Source organism: Culex quinquefasciatus, chromosome 3, assembly GCF_015732765.1.
Source record: "Culex quinquefasciatus strain JHB chromosome 3, VPISU_Cqui_1.0_pri_paternal, whole genome shotgun sequence".
Lineage (NCBI taxonomy): Eukaryota > Metazoa > Arthropoda > Insecta > Diptera > Culicidae > Culex > Culex quinquefasciatus.
Window position 1 is genome coordinate 11,540,757 of NC_051863.1, and position 18,766 is coordinate 11,559,522.

General features: G+C 37.9%; 4 protein-coding genes across 4 annotated transcripts in view; 2 read left to right on the forward strand and 2 right to left on the reverse strand.

The window, feature by feature from the left end:
* Window positions 1–101: 101 nt before the first annotated feature.
* LOC119770108 lies at window positions 102–1,101 on the reverse strand. The gene is made up of 2 exons (XM_038264378.1): window positions 372–1,101; window positions 102–309 (listed from the first exon to the last, which is right to left on the reverse strand). Exons 1-2 carry the CDS (start codon window positions 1,094–1,096, stop codon window positions 102–104), a joined length of 933 nt encoding a protein of 310 aa, XP_038120306.1. The 5' UTR covers window positions 1,097–1,101.
* Window positions 1,102–4,608: 3,507 nt separating this feature from the next.
* LOC6041202 lies at window positions 4,609–5,446 on the forward strand. Its single transcript, XM_038258708.1, has 4 exons — window positions 4,609–4,857; window positions 4,920–5,056; window positions 5,123–5,233; window positions 5,293–5,446. The coding sequence occupies exons 1-4, from the start codon at window positions 4,609–4,611 to the stop codon at window positions 5,432–5,434; spliced, it is 639 nt and encodes a 212-aa protein (XP_038114636.1). The 3' UTR covers window positions 5,435–5,446.
* A 4,345-nt stretch (window positions 5,447–9,791) lies between these two features.
* LOC6041201 lies at window positions 9,792–10,791 on the forward strand. The gene is made up of 3 exons (XM_001850443.2): window positions 9,792–10,216; window positions 10,274–10,384; window positions 10,442–10,791. Exons 1-3 carry the CDS (start codon window positions 9,798–9,800, stop codon window positions 10,575–10,577), a joined length of 666 nt encoding a protein of 221 aa, XP_001850495.1. The 5' UTR covers window positions 9,792–9,797; the 3' UTR covers window positions 10,578–10,791.
* A 4,150-nt stretch (window positions 10,792–14,941) lies between these two features.
* The window catches only part of LOC6041200, a 57,689-nt gene continuing 53,864 nt past the window's right edge, over window positions 14,942–18,766 (reverse strand). The window contains exons 3-5 of the mRNA XM_038262401.1: window positions 15,755–18,674; window positions 15,548–15,693; window positions 14,942–15,478 (exon numbers count right to left, since the gene is read on the reverse strand). Coding sequence (XP_038118329.1) covers window positions 15,176–15,478; window positions 15,548–15,693; window positions 15,755–18,674 — 3,369 coding nt within the window. The 3' untranslated portion in view covers window positions 14,942–15,175. The remainder of the gene's footprint in view (window positions 15,479–15,547; window positions 15,694–15,754; window positions 18,675–18,766) is intronic.

Below are 18,766 nucleotides of genomic sequence, written 5' to 3' on the forward strand. Positions count from 1 at the left end.
AGACTCATTACAAACAAGCATTTCTTCGTAAGGGTGTCAACCAATTATAAAGATACGTAATTCTAAAACGCAGCAAATTTCAAATCAGTCTTTTATTGCACTTATTTCATCATAGCTTGTAGCAATTTTTGATGTGCCACCGACATTGAGTTTGTCGCCGGATCATGCACGCCGGTAAACACGTCCAGTATCGACTGTTTGCACTCGTGGAAAACCTGCTCGCACGGTGCTCCCTCTCGTCCCAGCTGTTCCGCCCGGTAGTACTCGTTGTCGTTGTGCTCAGATAGCGATTCCGTCGTGGTCGAGGGACTGAAACAATATCACAAGCTTGAACATTTCACCCTGAATACTAAAAGTAACAATTGGCTTACGTAAAAATAATGTGCATCAACTCGGCAAACACTCCTCCAGAGTGGGTGAACTCAGCGGCCGCAGCTTCGCAAATACTCCGCAGAACGCAGGGACGACCTCCTGCGCCGTACCGTTCGCCAACTTTCTCCAGCGTCTTGTACGTAATCCAGCGGGACTGTCCAGCGTTGTACCCTTCCGCTGCCTTGGCATCCATCTCGTTCGGTGGAAACCGCTGATCAGCTTCCTGGAACCGCTCGACCTCCTCGTCATCCAGCCAGTAATTGTCATCTCCATCATCAAACTCATCATCGTCCTCATCCAAGCTCTCAACCTCATCCGGTAGCTTCTCCGTCTCAATTTTAACCTCCTTCGCCTCATACTTTTCGTAGTGATCTCCAGGAACTTGGCCACCAACTTCACGCTTTCCAAGAGATCGCCTGGTATCGTTCCAACCTTCCCACAGCAGTGGCTTCAGATTGTCCACCGTGGTCGGCAGGAAGTACTGCGCCTTGATGACCCACCCTGTGGTGATGGACTCGGGAGTCCCGAGCGGAATACCGATACCGGAGATCAGCTGGTGACGGGTGGGCGCAGTCGGTGGCACGATCAGGAACGGTTTACCCCAGAACAGGAAGCGACCTTCTTCGGCGGCATTGCCGCTGTCGTCGGCTGCAACGTGACCATGAAGAGTTGCGAGGATCACGAGCGCTTGCAACAAAAGCGTTTTCTTCCTGAAAGACTGCATATTGACTGAATGGATTTTGAAAGTGGACTAAATCCGACTCCAGCTGAATGGAGAACACTGATCCAGATCTGGAAGTGATTAACCATGTCAGAGGCTGGTGTTCAAATTTTGACCATCAGAAGAAGGCAAACAAGCGCTCAACGGAATGAGGCGTCGAGGCTGAATAGGTTCAATTAGCGTCAATTAGGTGCTCCAGGCACCCAGGTCTACCGGGAATTTCGAAACCATCGGGAACGGCTGGAACTTTCACTTGGCAAACTAACCCAAATTCTAGACGTATAAATTGGTATACTTTCGCTCGTGGTTCGGATATTGACGCAGTGATCTCATTCGATCACGTAATTTTAAGCAAAAAAAAAAAAAATCTTAATGGTTAAAAGTAGTAAATGATTTGACATCAACGTTTGTACGATAATTTAATTTGCGGCTTCCAAACGATTTTTACTTCAATTTTATCGTTTGCACTAAGATGAAATTAGCAGTTAATCCATCCAGCGAAAAAAGCTGAACCAAAAACTAAAAACTAAAAACTAAAAACTAAAAACTAAAAACTAAAAACTAAAAACTAAAAACTAAAAACTAAAAACTAAAAACTAAAAACTAAAAACTAAAAACTAAAAACTAAAAACTAAAAACTAAAAACTAAAAACTAAAAACTAAAAACTAAAAACTAAAAACTAAAAACTAAAAACTAAAAACTAAAAACTAAAAACTAAAAACTAAAAACTAAAAACTAAAAACTAAAAACTAAAAACTAAAAACTAAAAAGAAAAACTAAAAACTAAAAACTAAAAACTAAAAACTAAAAACTAAAAACTAAAAACTAAAAACTAAAAACTAAAAAGTAAAAAGTAAAAAGTAAAAAGTAAAAAGTAAAAAGTAAAAAGTAAAAAGTAAAAAGTAAAAAGTAAAAAGTAAAAAGTAAAAAGTAAAAAGTAAAAAGTAAAAAGTAAAAAGTAAAAAGTAAAAAGTAAAAAGTAAAAAGTAAAAAGTAAAAAGTAAAAAGTAAAAAGTAAAAAGTAAAAAGTAAAAGTAAAGTAAAAAGTAAAAAGTAAAAAGTAAAAGTAAAAAGTAAAAGTAAAGTAAAAGTAAAAGTAAAAGTAAAAAGTAAAAGTAAAAAGTAAAAGTAAAAAGTAAAAAGTAAAAAGTAAAAAGTAAAAAGTAAAAAGTAAAAAGTAAAAAGTAAAAAGTAAAAAGTAAAAAGTAAAAAGTAAAAAGTAAAAACTAAAAACTAAAAACTAAAAACTAAAAACTAAAAACTAAAAAGTAAAAAGTAAAAAGTAAAAAGTAAAAAGTAAAAACTAAAAACTAAAAACTAAAAACTAAAAAAAGTAAAAAGTAAAAAGTAAAAAGTAAAAAGTAAAAAGTAAAAAGTAAAAAGTAAAAAGTAAAGTAAAAGTAAAAGTAAAAAGTAAAAAGTAAAAGTAAAAAGTAAAAAGTAAAAAGTAAAAAGTAAAAAGTAAAAAGTAAAAAGTAAAAAGTAAAAAGTAAAAAGTAAAAAGTAAAAAGTAAAAAGTAAAAAGTAAAAAGTAAAAAGTAAAAAGTAAAAAGTAAAAAGTAAAAAGTAAAAAGTAAAAAGTAAAAAGTAAAAAGTAAAAAGTAAAAAGTAAAAAGTAAAAAGTAAAAAGTAAAAAGTAAAAAGTAAAAAGTAAAAAGTAAAAAGTAAAAAGTAAAAAGTAAAAAGTAAAAAGTAAAAAAAAAAGTAAAAAGTAAAGTAAAAGTAAAAAGTAAAAAGTAAAAAGTAAAAAGTAAAAGTAAAAAGTAAAAGTAAAAAGTAAAAAGTAAAAAGTAAAAAGTAAAAAGTAAAAAGTAAAAAGTAAAAAGTAAAAAGTAAAAAGTAAAAAGTAAAAAGTAAAAGTAAAAAGTAAAAGTAAAAGTAAAAGTAAAAAGTAAAAAGTAAAAAGTAAAAAGTAAAAAGTAAAAAGTAAAAAGTAAAAAGTAAAAAGTAAAAAGTAAAAAGTAAAAAGTAAAAAGTAAAAAGTAAAAAGTAAAAAGTAAAAAGTAAAAAGTAAAAAGTAAAAACTAAAAACTAAAAACTAAAAAGTAAAAACTAAACAAAGAACAAAGAACAAAGAACAAAGAACAAAGAACAAAGAACAAAGAACAAAGAACAAAGAACAAAGAACAAAGAACAAAGAACAAAGAACAAAGAACAAAGAACAAAGAACAAAGAACAAAGAACAAAGAACAAAGAACAAAGAACAAAGAACAAAGAACAAAGAACAAAGAACAAAGAACAAAGAACAAAGAACAAAGAACAAAGAACAAAGAACAAAGAACAAAGAACAAAGAACAAAGAACAAAGAACAAAGAACAAAGAACAAAGAACAAAGAACAAAGAACAAAGAACAAAGAACAAAGAACAAAGAACAAAGAACAAAGAACAAAGAACAAAGAACAAAGAACAAAGAACAAAGAACAAAGAACAAAGAACAAAGAACAAAGAACAAAGAACAAAGAACAAAGAACAAAGAACAAAGAACAAAGAACAAAGAACAAAGAACAAAGAACAAAGAACAAAGAACAAAGAACAAAGAACAAAGAACAAAGAACAAAGAACAAAGAACAAAGAACAAAGAACAAAGAACAAAGAACAAAGAACAAAGAACAAAGAACAAAGAACAAAGAACAAAGAACAAAGAACAAAGAACAAAGAACAAAGAACAAAGAACAAAGAACAAAGAACAAAGAACAAAGAACAAAGAACAAAGAACAAAGAACAAAGAACAAAGAACAAAGAACAAAGAACAAAGAACAAAGAACAAAGAACAAAGAACAAAGAACAAAGAACAAAGAACAAAGAACAAAGAACAAAGAACAAAGAACAAAGAACAAAGAACAAAGAACAAAGAACAAAGAACAAAGAACAAAGAACAAAGAACAAAGAACAAAGAACAAAGAACAAAGAACAAAGAACAAAGAACAAAGAACAAAGAACAAAGAACAAAGAACAAAGAACAAAGAACAAAGAACAAAGAACAAAGAACAAAGAACAAAGAACAAAGAACAAAGAACAAAGAACAAAGAACAAAGAACAAAGAACAAAGAACAAAGAACAAAGAACAAAGAACAAAGAACAAAGAACAAAGAACAAAGAACAAAGAACAAAGAACAAAGAACAAAGAACAAAGAACAAAGAACAAAGAACAAAGAACAAAGAACAAAGAACAAAGAACAAAGAACAACAGAACAGCGTCTCCACCCCGATTGAATAGTCATTGCATGAGTGCATGATTAATCATTTGATTTTCCTATCGCGTAAACTTGTGCCACGTGCTGTACCGCTATGATATCAAACCAAGCCCATACTTCTGGAAGTACTTTTCCCCGAGCCTATTTGCACTTTCCATTAACGGTCAAAAATAGAAGTTGACTGCGGTTAGGGCGTTAACGAGTAATGATTTGGATTCGAAAATTTGGGTTTAGGTTCAATTCGGATGAATAAATTTCCGATAGTTGACGTGCACCCTTGAAAGGTTTGGTTGATTTGTTATTCACATCTCCTAATCATCATGGGTTTTATTAAACTTACGTGGACTGCGCTGACGATATTCTTAATTGGTGCCACCGGAAACGAAGTTTTGAGGGAAAAGCGCCATCTACTGCTGACGGAGGACTCCGCTACCGGTATTCTGGCGGCCATCGCAATTCCTCTGGAAAAGGAAAAACCTCACGGAGTGGACATTTTCTGTTCGTACAATTTTGAAATGAACTACGGGATGACCACGGAAGCGTCCGACTGGACCGATCCCTGGAAGAGGGTAAGCAGTTCGAGGAAATAGTTAATTGATTTGTTTGAGTGTAAGTTTAACCTTGTTTTTAGTTCCGAGTGAAAGAAACTGAGAACGGGCTTGCGGAAGCAGGAGGTGAAGGTGGTGGCGAAAGACGCCAGAAACGGTCGCCGGCACGTGGGATTACGCGTAGAAAAGTGTACCACGTGATTGAGGAGCAGTTGCGAGTGTAATGCAATCAATTTGCTTCTATATAAACCAAATTTTGTATTATTATGTTTTTGTTACATTATAGTGCTGGATTTGATGGAAGAAAGTGTCTGTTGAGGGCGATTTGTGAAGCTGGTGGGACAAATTTTAACGAAAATAATGGGGTTTTGGGTGATTTGATGCAGATTTTATTGGCGTGAGTAAGGTGACTTAAGTGGTTTGGTTGCATTTCAAAAATGTTTATTTATTTGGTAGGCCGTCCTATTCGATGACTGAATACTTACCCAAGGAATATTACAAGGCAGAGATGCTAGGAATGCAAAATAATTGTACCAAGTACGAGCGTCGTTGTCCAACAAATGTATTGGATTTGTTTTCTCTGGAAATAAATGTTTGATTTGAGTTGAGATATTTTTTTTTATTCTAATATTTTGGATAATCAAGACTAATTTACAAGATTTCAAAACGAAAAGTATCATTTTAACAGTTGAGCAATTCTCCCAAGCATGCGCATTTTTTCTGGAAATTTTATTTTTGTAGGTTTTTATGTGAATTTATTTTTTGAAAAATCCTGATTTTCGAAAAACATGGAAAAAAGTTGAAAAATTATTTGACGTTATTTGTAGATGTAAAATCAAATTTGCAATAAAAAAGTATTCTACATGAATTTCTCTATCGCGCTTTATGTTCGAGTTATATTATAGACTTAAAGGGTTTTTTTGGATAACGTGATTTTTTTCTTTGAAAGCCATAACCAGGTGTGATTTTTCACGCTCAAAAATTGCAATTTTCACGGGGATCATAATTTAAACACAAAATTTCACCAAAATTTTACGAAGCGTGATTTTTTTTTCAAATTAACCATGAAAATCTTATGTTAAAATTTCAGAGAGTACTTTTTACACTTCATTTTATATTATTCTTCAATAAACTTTAGATTGCTGGAGCAACATTTGAAAGAGGCGGTATTTTTTTTAGTCACGAACAGCAATGGCATAATCATCATCAAAAGAAAATCTCTAGACGCTTATCAGGAGAAAAAATCCGTAGGGAGCTTGGCTCTCCTCTCTCGCGCACGAAAGATCGGTAAAAAAAATCAAAAAACTCATCGTCTTGATTATTCGGCGGAACGTCTTTTTCACTACTACACTTGCAAGTGTAACGTCACACGTCGAAATATTACCTGTCACATTTTGTAGATGGGCAATGTGTGTAAACAAAGTGAAATAAATATTATAAAGTGGTGCTGACAAGGAAATTCACAAAAAAATCATCAGCAGATTGATTTTCTTGGAGAATTTCGGGAGCGATTTTCTTTTGCGTGATTTGCCTCCTCTCTCTTCCGCGGGTGAAGAAAGTTCACAAGCGAAATTGATTTTTTTGCGATTATTCCATCCCTGGTCACGAATGATTGTTTTCAATATGAATTTATCAACCAAATAGAACGAACTCAACTCATTGAAAAATAAAGAGGCAAAAATATAATCTGCATCAAAATTAAATTTTATGACAAATTTCACCGAGCTCATTTGAGGATTATTTATCATATTTTGAATTTAAATTAATTGAATCTTGAATAAACCAGTCAAGTCGTTATTGCAGGAAGTGACGTAATTTATGTTTCAAATTATTTATTTCTCTTTTTCAATAGAATGTTAGTTCATTTATTGAATTGAGCATGAGCATGAGCATTAGGGTGCCCAGAATATGGGACTTTTTCTCAAAACCTCGCTCCACAAGCTGAATATTGTTCCTTGAGCTATTTTAGGACTCTGGGCCAAATATGAGCAAAATCGGTCGACATTTACCCATTGATACTCGAAGGTGAAGTTTGTATGGAAAAAATCGAAAAAATGTATGAAAAACCCAATTTCCTCACGTTTTGGTCATTTTTTCGGCAACTTTAGGCTCGAGTATCAATGCGTTAATCCTAACCAAATTCGCTCAAAATTTACACAGATGCTTAAAATAACATAAAAAACTGTTTTCCGCTTGTGGAGCAGGGGGTTATTTTTTCTGGACACCCTAATGAGCATTAGCATGGTTGAATTTTAGTTCATTTATTGAATTCTTAAAAAAAAAACTTTATTATTGAGCAGTTCTCTAGGATTTCGATCATTCGATTTTTTTTTTGTATTTTTTAATCCGACTGAAACTTTTTTGGTGCCTTCGGTAAGCCCAAAGAAGCCATTTTGCATCATTATTTTGTCCATATAATTTTCCATACAATTTTGGCAGCTGTCCATACAAAAATGATGCATGAAAATTCAAAAATCTGTATCTTTTGAAGGAATTTTTTGATCGATTTGGTGTCTTCAGCATAGTTGTAGGTATGGATACGGACTACACTGGAAAAAAAAAATACACGGTAAAAAAATTTGGTGATTTTTTCATTTAACTTTTTATCACTAAAACTGATTTGCAAAAAAACACTATTTTTATTTTTTTATTTTTTGATATGTTTTAGAGGACATAAAATGCCAACTTTTCAGAATTTCCAGGTTGTGCAAAAAATCATTGACCGAGTTATGAATTTTTTAATCAATACTGATTTTTTCAAAAAATCGAAATTTTGGCCGTAAAAATTTTTCAACTTCATTTTTCGATGTAAAATCAAATTTGCAATCAAAAAGTACTTTAGTGAAATTTTGATAAAGTTTACCGTTTTCAAGTTATAGCCATTTTTATGTAACTTTTTTTCAAAATAGTTGCAGTTTTTCATTTTTTAAAATTAGTGCACATGTTTGCCCACTTTTGAAAAAAATATTTTTGAAAAGTTGAGAAAATTCTCTATATTTTGCTTCTTCGGACTTTGTTGATACGACCTTTAGTTGCTGAGATATTGCAATGCAAATGTTTAAAAACAGGAAAATTGATGTTTTCTAAGTCTCACCCAAACAGTTAAAATATGAAACATTTTTGAAATTTTGCGATCTTTTTGAAAACAATCTTTTCAAAATTTTCAAATCAAGACTAACATTTTAAAAGGGCGTAATATTGAATGTTTAGCCATTGAAAATCGAACCATTAGTTGCTGAGATATCAACATTGAAAAATGGTGGGCTGTTTGGGTGAGACTTAGAAAACATCAATTTTCCTGTTTTTAAATTTTTGCATTGCAATATCTCAGCAACTAAAGGTCATATCAACAAGGTCCGAAGAAGGAAAATATAGAGAATTCTCTCAGCTTTTTAAAAATATTTTTTTCAAAAGTGGACAAACATGTGCACTAATTTAAAAAAATGAAAAACTGCGACTATTAAAAAACAAGTTACATAAAATTGGCTATAACTTGAAAACGGTGCACTTTATCAAAATTTCACTAAAGTACTTTTTGATTGCAAATTTGATTTTACATCGAAAAATTAAGTTGAAAAATTTTTGCGACCAAAATTTCGATTTTTGAAAAAATCAGTGTTGATTAAAAAAAATCATAACTCGGTTAATGATTTTTTGCACAACCTGGAAATTTCTGAAAAGTTGGCATTCTATGTCCTCTAAAACATATCAAAAAATAAAAAAATAAAAATAGTGTTTTTTTGCAAATCAAGTTTTAGTGATAAAAATTTAAATAAAAAAATCACCAAATTTTTTTTACCGTGTATTTTTTTTTTCCAGTGTAGTCCGTATCCATACCTACAACTTTGCGGAAGACACAAAATCGATCAAAAAATTCCTTCAAAAGATACAGATTTTTGAATTTTCAAAAAATTAAAATTGAAGAAAAAAGACCGATTTTGTAGAGAATTGCTCTATTATAAAATAAATATAGAGATCGACCATGTACACTTGACAAACAAAAAATTAAAATTAATAAAAGTTGGAATTATTTTTGGTGGAAGAATAACTTCTAACATGAGATCTTAAAGATAACTTGATGATTCCGAAATTATTACATTTTACTTGACTGATTCGTATTCAGTTTTTTTAGTGCTTTCTTGTAAATTCTTCAAATGTTGAATATCACGCTTTTCAATTCAAAACTATTGTAACTTACTTAAAATGGCTTGGTTGAATTGAATTTTGTTTGCATTGATTGGAGAAAATTGTAAAATTTAACGTTATTTCACGGAAATTTACTAATTTCACGAATTTTACGCAGTCCGCTTAATCGTGAAAAATCACCAACCCTAGTCATGACCAAGGTTGACCATACCTGAAAATATATTTTTTTAATTATCAGAAAAAATAATACAAATTTGCTTCAAAGATATTGAGTAATGAATAAGTAATGAGAAAATTTTGATCTTGGCTCAAGTGGGCAAACAAATTAATTTCCCAACTGCGATATCTCAAGAACCAAAAATTGTAAAAGGTTGTTCCAGGTTTCCTTTTTTAAGAAAATTGGTCGTAAAATTAATTGTCGGAGTCCATTTTCAATTAAAAATGGAATTTCAATGTTTGACCATTGGTGACTCAATTAGTTGCATTTTTAACAAACTGGGTTGGTTTTCAAGTTTTTGAAAAAAAAAATCTAAGAAAATACAGGTTATAAGTGTCCTGCGTGAACGTGGTCCACGTTATGAATTTCAAATTAAATTGGAATCTAAGTTGGAACCCATACACGATCTCGTCCGAAGAAATCCAGATTCCCAATCAATACACGCGATCCAACGAGGTGCTAATCAGTTAACAAGCATCAACAAGGTGCGCGCGTCAATTGCGCCGAGTCCCGTTCCGGGCACGTACTTGACTCTCCCCAGTTCCTCCCATCGTGCCATCGCTCGGGTCGTCGCACAGGTTCAGTATGCAAGTGCGCGATGTGGCTGGTGATTGGGCGAGCTCTGGTGGCGTTGCTAGCTCTGGCGTGCTTGGTCCAGGCGGAAGGTCCTAGAGAGGTCGGGACCGTTCCGCACCACCGGGACAAGCGGCTCGTGTTCACGTTCAACAGTGCCACCGGAGTGCTGTGCGCGCTGTCGATCCCGCTGATCGTGCCGGGGCGGAACATTTTCGTGTCGTACAACTTCGAGATGAACTACAACATGCCAACGGACTCGACGGACTACACGCAGGGCGTGCTGAAGCGCGTCGACACGCCGGAAATCAACAGCGTCGAGGGTCGTGGCGCGACGGCGGGTGGTGGAAATGGGACCGGTTCGGAGAGGGGCAAGACGATACGGAGGAGTGCGACGTTCACCAGGAAGAAGACCTATCGAACGCTGGAGATTAATCTGAACAAGTGGGTTGTGAGGTGTGACCGTTATTTCGTTTGCTAACTATGCCTTATTTGTTTAAGAATGGGTCTCAACGGAAAGCGATGCGTTTTGCGGGCGATTTGCGAAGCCTCAGACGTCCCTTTGAACGAGTTCAACGGAGTTGTCGGAGATCTGCTGCAGATAATGCTAACGTAAGTGATTTGAGTTTATTATTTAAAGTCTTCCTCTGTAACCGTAATTTGTTTTAGTCCTTCACACTCCGCGGATGAGCAGCTGCCGGTCGAGTTTTATCGGGCGGAGGAAATGGGTCGCGAGCACAAGTGCGACAAATATCGGAGACATTGCCCGACTAGCGTTCTGGACGTGATAAGTGTACTGCTGTGAGGTTAAGTGATTGTACAAATAAGCAGTTGCGGTGTGTGTTACTTGAAAACATGGCAGAGACTTTCTCTCTGTAAACATGTGTTGCAAAGGAGCATTTTTCTCGAATGATTTTTTTTAATGAATCATTGTAAATCTAATCCTTACTCCAATGAACCCATTTTGCATCATTGATTTTTCTCCATATACATATTGGGCTGTCCATTAGGGTGGTCCAAATCCAGGCTTCCTCGAGGCTACCCCCTGAAATCAAAGATTGAAAAATCGCCAAAATGTATGGAGAAAAACAACTGGTTCAGTTTTTACATGTGGAAGGCGCAATAACTACACCGACCAACAACATTTCTGCGCAGGCTCAACTCGAGAGGAAGCATGAACTTCGGGATCCCCAGAATCACGTGCATTTTGAGTTTTTCAAAAATAGTTTGTCTAGATCGAATGGTTTTTCTCCAAAGTTTGTATGGAGAATCAGAGCGGTTCGGTTCTCCTACATATTGCATGCAATTTTTGGGTTGGATTTGGCAATTTTGGAGCGACGAACCGCCCTAATTCTCCATACAAACTTTAGAGAAAAACTATTTGATCCAGACAAACTATTTTTGAAAAATTCAAAATGCACGTTATTCTGGGGACTCTAAAGTTCATGTCCTCGAGTTGAGGCGCAGTCATTTTTGTCATTTTTTTAGGTCAGTGCTATCCAATTCTTACCAATTTTTGGAACTAAGCGTGGAAATGGTCATTTTTGAGGGCTAATAACTTGTTTGGTAAAATTTTTAAAAATATGGTGTTTTTGGGAAAGTTTTTCCAAATTTTATAAAGATCTTAGTTTCAAGAATTGGTAAGAATTGGACGGTTATTGCGCCTTCCACAGGTAAAAAAACTGAAACAGTTGATTTTCTCCATACATTTTGGCGATTTTTCCCATACAAACTACAAGGGCTTAGAGGGAGGGGTTCTCGTGGTCAGAATGAGCTCAAATTTGGAATTTAGCCAAGTGATGGATTAATCTTAGATTTCAGGTGGTAGTCTCGAGAAAGCCCGGATTTGGACCACCCTAATGTCCATATAAATTTGATATGCAAATATTCTTAAATCTGCATCTTAGGTAGGGGTTTTCTAATCAATTACGTGTCTGGATTGTTCAGAAATATTAAATTGTAAAATATAACTAATACCTACAAAAACAATTTTCCTTATTTATTTTTTTTAATTTTTATAAGTTCCCAGTGAGAATTTTGGCTCGAGCCTACAGCTCAGTCCTGCTCGTGGCTCGAACCAAAACTTTCACAATTATCTTCGAATTATCGAACCACGAAAAAAAAAATTCAATTGTCGAGCTATTTGACTAAAAAGCGGTAGCAGAAATCGAATTTGCTGTAAAAAGTAAGAAAAAAAAAAAAAAACAAAAACAAAAAGCATGCAAAGTCCAATACAAACTTCGAACAATCGTAACTTCTCATAATCAAGTTGTTTGTTTTGCAGACGATAAATATGCAGCAATTGGGTTCTAAAGCCAAATGTCAATTTTTATGCACAACGGTAAAAACACGATTAAAAACCATTTCTGATCACTTTTTTCATTTTAATGCAAAACAAAATTTTGACAAGACAACATTTTTTCGATGGATCAACTATGGTCCCCTTGTAACGAGCTGTCAGGTAGGAGCTTTTCTGTCAAGAAGAACCGCGAGGTTAATTTTTCAAAATTGATTTAAAAATCCATTTTGAACACTATGTGGTCGTACAAAGGGTCATTGTACTTAGAAAAATAAGCTTTATCGCTGTAAACAAAAATATCAGCAATCTAAGCTTCATTTTAGGACCCAATTCCATTTGAAAAGAGCCTACACGGAAAAAAAGTTCTCCGATCGGGCTCAAAAAATTTCTGGGGTTCCTTGGCAAAATAATTATAAAAATTTCAATTTTCGTCATTTTTCGCAAAAACCACATTTTTTCAAAAAATCATATCTCCGCGTCAATTCATCCGCTTTTAGCTGTCTTAGACGCAAAAGAAAGGTGATAAGTTTGGCTTATCACCTTATAACAAGTTTCAATAATCAAGCTTAACATTTGAAAAAGTCGTATGAAAACTTTGTTTGCGCATGCAAAAGGTTCAGATTGTAGATTTGTATCAGTTCAGTTAGATCTAGTACTACAGAATAATTCTAAGCATCTCCAAATGAGTTCTTGGCATTGTTATAGAATTTCCCGAACTACCAGCTTTGGTCACAAGAATCTTCTCGAGAAGTGGCCATTGCTCCGCGAGACACAGTACAGAACAGATCAGACAGAACAGAACCGTCCTGTTTTGAAATACAGCTCAAGATGTAGAAAGTTACAGTTTTCTTGTCTAATTACCGTCCAGTACAGTTCAATAAACCGACAGAAACCAAGAGCAATAAAGTTTTCATTACAAATTACTGTGCACTATCTAACCCGCGAGTTTCAGTTCTGTTCAGATCCGATTATGCCACGAACCAAGCACCAGAAGCTATGTGCGTTAACAAACTTAAAATGGCGTTTTGACCGTGTATGGACCAAGGAGCCTATGTCTGAAATTATTTTAATCGGATTCGGAAATTGGAGATGTCGAATCGTACTTTTCCGAGATATGATTTTTTGAAAATAAAAACTTAGTTTTCGACGAGCCACGCCGAGAAACAGGAAAATTACGAAAACGAGAAAAAAATCACTATTTTTCACCTATACATATTAGGGTATCAAATTTTTCGTAATTGAAAGACGCAACTTTTGATACGCAAATATGTGTAAGTCATCGCTGAAATTTTAAAGTTATCGCAGTTTTAGTAAAAAAAGTTGCTTTGTCGCGTCGAAAAATTCAGTTTTTATTTTCAATAAATCATATCTTGGAAACGTACGGTTCGACATCGCAATTTTTTAGATATATTTTGTGAAATTTTCCGAGGAATCCGATAAAAATTATTTTCGGACATAGGCTCTTTGGTCAATACATGATCAAAACGCCATTTTAAGTTTTCATACGACTTTTTCAAATGTTATGCTAGATTTTTGAAACCTTTTACTATTTTTCGAAAATAGCCAAACTAATCACCATTCCTTTGCGTCTAAGACAGCTAAAATCGGATAAAATGGCGAGGATATATGAAAATTGCAATTTTATGAATCACCCTGTCACGATGTAGGTCACCCTTATGGTCAAACAAAAAAAAAATGCGGGTCTAATTATTTTGGCCAAGGAACCCCCAGAAATTGTTTGAGCCCGATCGAAGAACTTTTTTTTCGGTTTAGGCTCTATTTAACCCTCTACCACCCAACCCCGGCTTTAGACGGGCTTCGATTGAAAAAATCGCCAAAAATCATTTTTTCAACCAATTTTTGATCTTTAAAATGCATTGGAAAGAAGAACTCTTAAAATTTCAGAAAATTTATGGATTGGAAGTTTTACTTGTTTTATGTGACTCTAACAATGTTTTAAAAAATTTGATTATGAGTTGACCCCTAAACTTTGGCTGTGTTTTTTACTAACATTTCCTATATTTTAAGTAAAATGAAGTATGCAGCAATTTTTCTAGTGCCCCAGACTATGCCTATGCGAAAATGTGAAAACAAGCAAAAAATTGAAAAAGTTACTTAAAAATATGAAAAATTAGATAGGAAAAATGTAATGATAGGAGGTGGTAGAATAGGATAAATACTACCAAAAACAAACATAAACTAAATAACATAGACGCAAATTATAATACTAAAAATGAAACAAGAAAAACATAAAACAAGAGAAGTAAAGTTTTTCGTAGAACAAAAGTTGCTCAAAATGAAAAAAAATTTGGGCAGAAGAGGGTTAAAAGGAATTGCTGTATGTTGATAGCAAGCAATCTGTCGAGTCGAGTTTAGAACATGATTTAAGTTGAACAGATGTTGTCTTAGATCTGGCGTCCCGTTTCACCTTAACCAAATGTTATTTCTATTTCTGTAACAAGCATTTTACCAAAACATATTTCCAAGGTCTATTCTAATCAGGCGAGATTCGACGGGCCTCGATCTAAAAATTCGCTAAAAATCAATTTTTCAACCAATTTTAAATGTTTAAAAAGCATTAGAGAGAAGAACAGAAGAAATTTAAGAAAACTTTAGGGGTGGAAGTTTGATTAGTTTTATGTGACTTGGTCAAATTTATATGGAGACTTGTGTGGATGAACTAATAATGCAAAACGGCTTCTAAAGAGATAAGAAATGGATGGACAAAGTTTCATTCAAATTCAAAATGAAGAGAAATGCTCAGAAGAAGATGTTTGTTTTCTGATAATACTTTATTAATTCGGCAATAAATACATGTAAGGTTCGTTTAAATATTTGGTATCTTATAAAGGATAACTTCTCACAATAGCTGCGGAATTTTGAAAGTGTTTATTTATGTTGTTAACATTTGTATCACCATGATTTATTTCAGCTGAATCGTCCTAAGTGTGTCTTTGACCTCGATAGTCTCTAAATACTGTTTGTCCGTTAATTGTTAAATTCAGTTTGTTAAATACTCTCCTGTATAAATATATACATTCACTCACAAAATCACTTGTAAATTTCTTCTATAAAATATAATCACTCGCGATAAAAAAATGGATTCACTTCCGTTCGTCACCGTCAACGGTTGGCCGCATCGTCGCAAACACCGCTCCGTCCATGCTGGTCGGATTCAGGTCGGCGCACTTGCTCACAAACAGCTGCTCCTCGTCCGGACCCTGCAGCTCGCCCACCTTGACGTCGTCCTCTTCCGTGTCGTAGATCGTCTCCTCCGTGTACACATCGTAATCGAACTCGTCCAAATAGTGCGCGTCATCGACCAGCAGTTCCATGTTGGCCCCCAGCTGCAGCTGCCCCGGGCCAAAGTCGTCGTCAATGTACAGATCCTCGGTTGAGCGGGCGTTCTGAGAAGAAGGGAAAAGATCACGTTAAATCACAAACTGAAAATCGGTTAGTGTGTTCTGTATACTTACCGGTGGCATCAGCGTCTGCCGCGAGGATGGCGTCCCCGGAATGTGGATAAAGCCCAGATTTTCGTCGAACATTGAGGGTAAACTTTCGCGCGGAAAATTTAACTCACTAAATGCGGCCGACATGCCGATGCGACTCCCGGAGGGCACTGCAAAAAGAAAAAAAAAAGGAATTAATATAAATTTGGGTAAAAAACTATTTTAACTCACCATTCAGACTGTCCGCTGGCACCATCGAGCTTCCACAGTTGCAGCACACGAACCGGTCGCCCCGTGGTCCACTCTTCACCGGGGTGCACATACTCCGGCGATCGCCGGCGACTGAGGACGTGGGCCGGCTCTCGTTGACGCTGGAACTTCGTACCGCCGCGATCGCCTTCAGCAGGTCGTTGCCACAGGAGTGGCGGAAGGGAGCCGCTGTCGGTCCATTCGTGGGCGTCACACAACCCGACGGTGGTTGCGCGAACTCGTCCTCCACGATGAACGAGCTTGGTCGTGAGGGGGCCGGGCTGGTGCCGATATCCGAGGCACGTCGCGAGATCTTCCGCATGTTGACCGTGACGCGGGTCGTCAGCTTGGTCTTGCGAGCACTTCCCGGCTGCGCCTGCGTCGGACTGTTGAGTTTGTCCAGCCCGGGTAGATCGGTGCTGGACACGATGCTTTCCCGGTACACGGTACGCTGAATGACGCTGCTGGACGTGCCGTTGGTCGCTTTGCGACGGATGAACAGTTGGGAATTTGGGTTGAACAGCGGCGTCTCCGGGTGCTGCTGATGTTGCAGCAGTTCTTCCTTCTTTTTCTGCGTATTGTTGGTCAGAACCACGTCCAGATGGCTTACCGAAGGTTTTGGTTCGACTTCCACCGGCGCGCACTGCTCGATCGTCTTCTCCAGCTCAAGAACCTTGGTGGGGATCAGCAAGTTCTCCTCAACCACCACCGACTCCTCCGAGATTTTCTTCTCTACCTCAACCTTCTTAGCGCTATCCCCGATCGACTTACGGCCAGGACTGTAGTCAAAGCCGGTGTTCGCGAAGGTGGTTTCGATCTTTCGGACCGTGTCGCGAACCGACGTCAAGTGGGCCGTTATCACCGAGGCCGATTTGTCCGCCTCGTCAAGATCGTTGGTCGATCGTCGGTGCTGCGATCGTTCACACAGTTCCTTCTCCTTTTTCCAAAGCGTGTCTTCGAAAATGTTGCCCGCAGATTCCGCTTTTTGGGTGCCGCACTCCCCCACCGCCGGATCATCAAGGTCGATGTCCACGATGGCTGGACTCGTCTTGCTAAAGTCCTCACTGCACGCCTTCAGCTGACTGCCCACGTCCGAGCTTTTGATGATGTTCACGCTGATGTTGATCTTCTTCGGTTTGATCTCCTGCATCGACGAAGATATGTTCAAATTCAGCGGAGTGCAGAATTCGCCCTGCGATCGACCCGCTCGGCGCGAGTCCAAATCGTTGAAGAACGAGCACAAGCGTCGTCCCTGGGGCGTCACCGGTGTCGAAGTGTTACCCTCGGACATGCCCAGCTTCTGGTCGGATAGCCACGCGTGTTTTCGGATTTTGTTCTTCCTCGCGATCGGCGTGTCCGGCAGTGTAATGTCCCCGATCGTGAACCGCATCGAGTTGGACAGCTTGGACGGGTAGACGGACTTTCTTCGGGTACCTGGCGAACTATCGCACGACTTGGACGTGACACTCTGGGGAGCCTCGTTCGTGCGATCGTACGCGCTACTATCCTTGTCCAGAAGCGTTTCCTTGAAGAACTTTGCCTTTTCATTGTTGATGTTCATTTTGGCAGGACTCTCTTTGCAGTACACTTCCAGTGGACCAATGACCTCCTGAGTTTTTCCCACCGCATGCTTGGCGACGTCGTCGCTTAAAATGTGGAAGCTTCCGTTTCTGCTGTCAGTCTGCGCAGTTGGCTCAAACAACTCCTTGATCGCCTTCTTACCGGCCCTTGCCGGCTTCTTGTGCTTCTTGACCGTGCTGGTTCGCTCGTAGATTGGCTTGGACGATCGCGGCGATAGGAACTTGTTGTTAAAGTCAAAGATCGACTGGTACAGCGCCGAGTTGGACAGGTTAAAGCTCGATCCCAACGGGGACTTCTTCGTGTCTTCCTTCTCCACTTTCGGCTTGTTGATCTTGCGCGCCGGTTTCACCGGCCGCTGCTTCGCTCTCGCTATGCTTTCCGCGTTGACGTAACCATCACTCGATTGGAAGTACTTCTTGTCCGTCTTCTCCATTGCGCTCTGCTTCCGAACATCGTTCAGCTCATTCTTCTTCCTAACCTCCGAATTGTCCATCCGTTCCTCATAATCATCCGAAAACCCATTCAACCGTGTCTGCTTCTCCGAGTCCTGTTCCAACAGCAAACAATCCACCGTATCCAAAATATCAGCCACCGTCAACTTCCGCCCGCTCAAATCAGCTAGCCCAGTCTCGAACACCTTCCGGAAGTGATCGCACCGCTCCTTCTCAAACATCGGCAGCTGTAACAGCGCCGCCGACACGTGCAGCTTCTCCAGCTCCTGTCTGCTGTAAACCACAAACGGAACGTACCCGTTCAAAATCTCCCAAAGCAGCAGCGTCAGCGAGTACACGTCGGTCGCCACCGTTGGAAAGACAAAGTTCGCCTTCGGAACCAGCAACTCCGGAGCCACATAGTAGAAAAGCGAAAACTTTTCCCGATATTCCTTGCAGTACGGCAGGTACCGACTGGCTTGCAGATCGTACGCGCTACCATCACCCAGCGTCAATCGCGCCGACCTTCGGCGGCACTCGGACACCTCCTTCGACCGCTTGCGGTACTTGTCGCGCATGAACTGCTCGTCGTTCTTGATCAGCCGCGAGTACGTGGTGATCTTCTTGAGCTCCTCGTTCTGGGACGAGGTCATGGAGTTGCGCGAGGAGGACGTGCTGCCGTAGCGGTTCTCGATGTCCTTGCGGACCGTGTCCGCGACCTCGGTGGCCAGCTCGAACGAGGTCAGCTTGACGGCGTACGGGTAGCGGCGCATCAGGACCGTGCCGCTGGAGATGTTGGAGTGGATGTAGCCGCACTCTTGCAGGTAAGCGACGGCCGATGCAATCTGCTGGATGACGGTGATCGCGTGGAACAGCGACAGACGTTTGTTCTGGAAGGTATTTAATAGAGTTATTATTAAATCAAATAAGCATTTTTGTATGACCCAATCTCACTCCCCAGACCCAATGTCACTCCTGTTGA

What these genes read in the sequence shown, in the direction of transcription:
- LOC6041201 (XM_001850443.2), top strand. Translation starts at nt 9,798, where the DNA reads ATGTGGCTGGTGATTGGGCGAGCTCTGGTGGCGTTGCTAGCTCTGGCG. An exon ending in CTGGAGATTAATCTGAACAA is followed by an intron (nt 10,217 to 10,273) that starts GTGGGTTGTGAG and finishes TATTTGTTTAAG; the next exon opens with AATGGGTCTCAACGGAAAGC. An exon ending in CTGCTGCAGATAATGCTAAC is followed by an intron (nt 10,385 to 10,441) that starts GTAAGTGATTTG and finishes AATTTGTTTTAG; the next exon opens with TCCTTCACACTCCGCGGATG.
- LOC6041202 (XM_038258708.1), top strand. Translation starts at nt 4,609, where the DNA reads ATGGGTTTTATTAAACTTACGTGGACTGCGCTGACGATATTCTTAATT. An exon ending in ATTGAGGAGCAGTTGCGAGT is followed by an intron (nt 5,057 to 5,122) that starts GTAATGCAATCA and finishes GTTACATTATAG; the next exon opens with TGCTGGATTTGATGGAAGAA. An exon ending in TTGATGCAGATTTTATTGGC is followed by an intron (nt 5,234 to 5,292) that starts GTGAGTAAGGTG and finishes TTTATTTGGTAG; the next exon opens with GCCGTCCTATTCGATGACTG.
- LOC119770108 (XM_038264378.1), bottom strand. Translation starts at nt 1,096, where the DNA reads ATGCAGTCTTTCAGGAAGAAAACGCTTTTGTTGCAAGCGCTCGTGATC. An exon ending in TTGATGCACATTATTTTTAC is followed by an intron (nt 310 to 371) that starts GTAAGCCAATTG and finishes ATATTGTTTCAG; the next exon opens with TCCCTCGACCACGACGGAAT.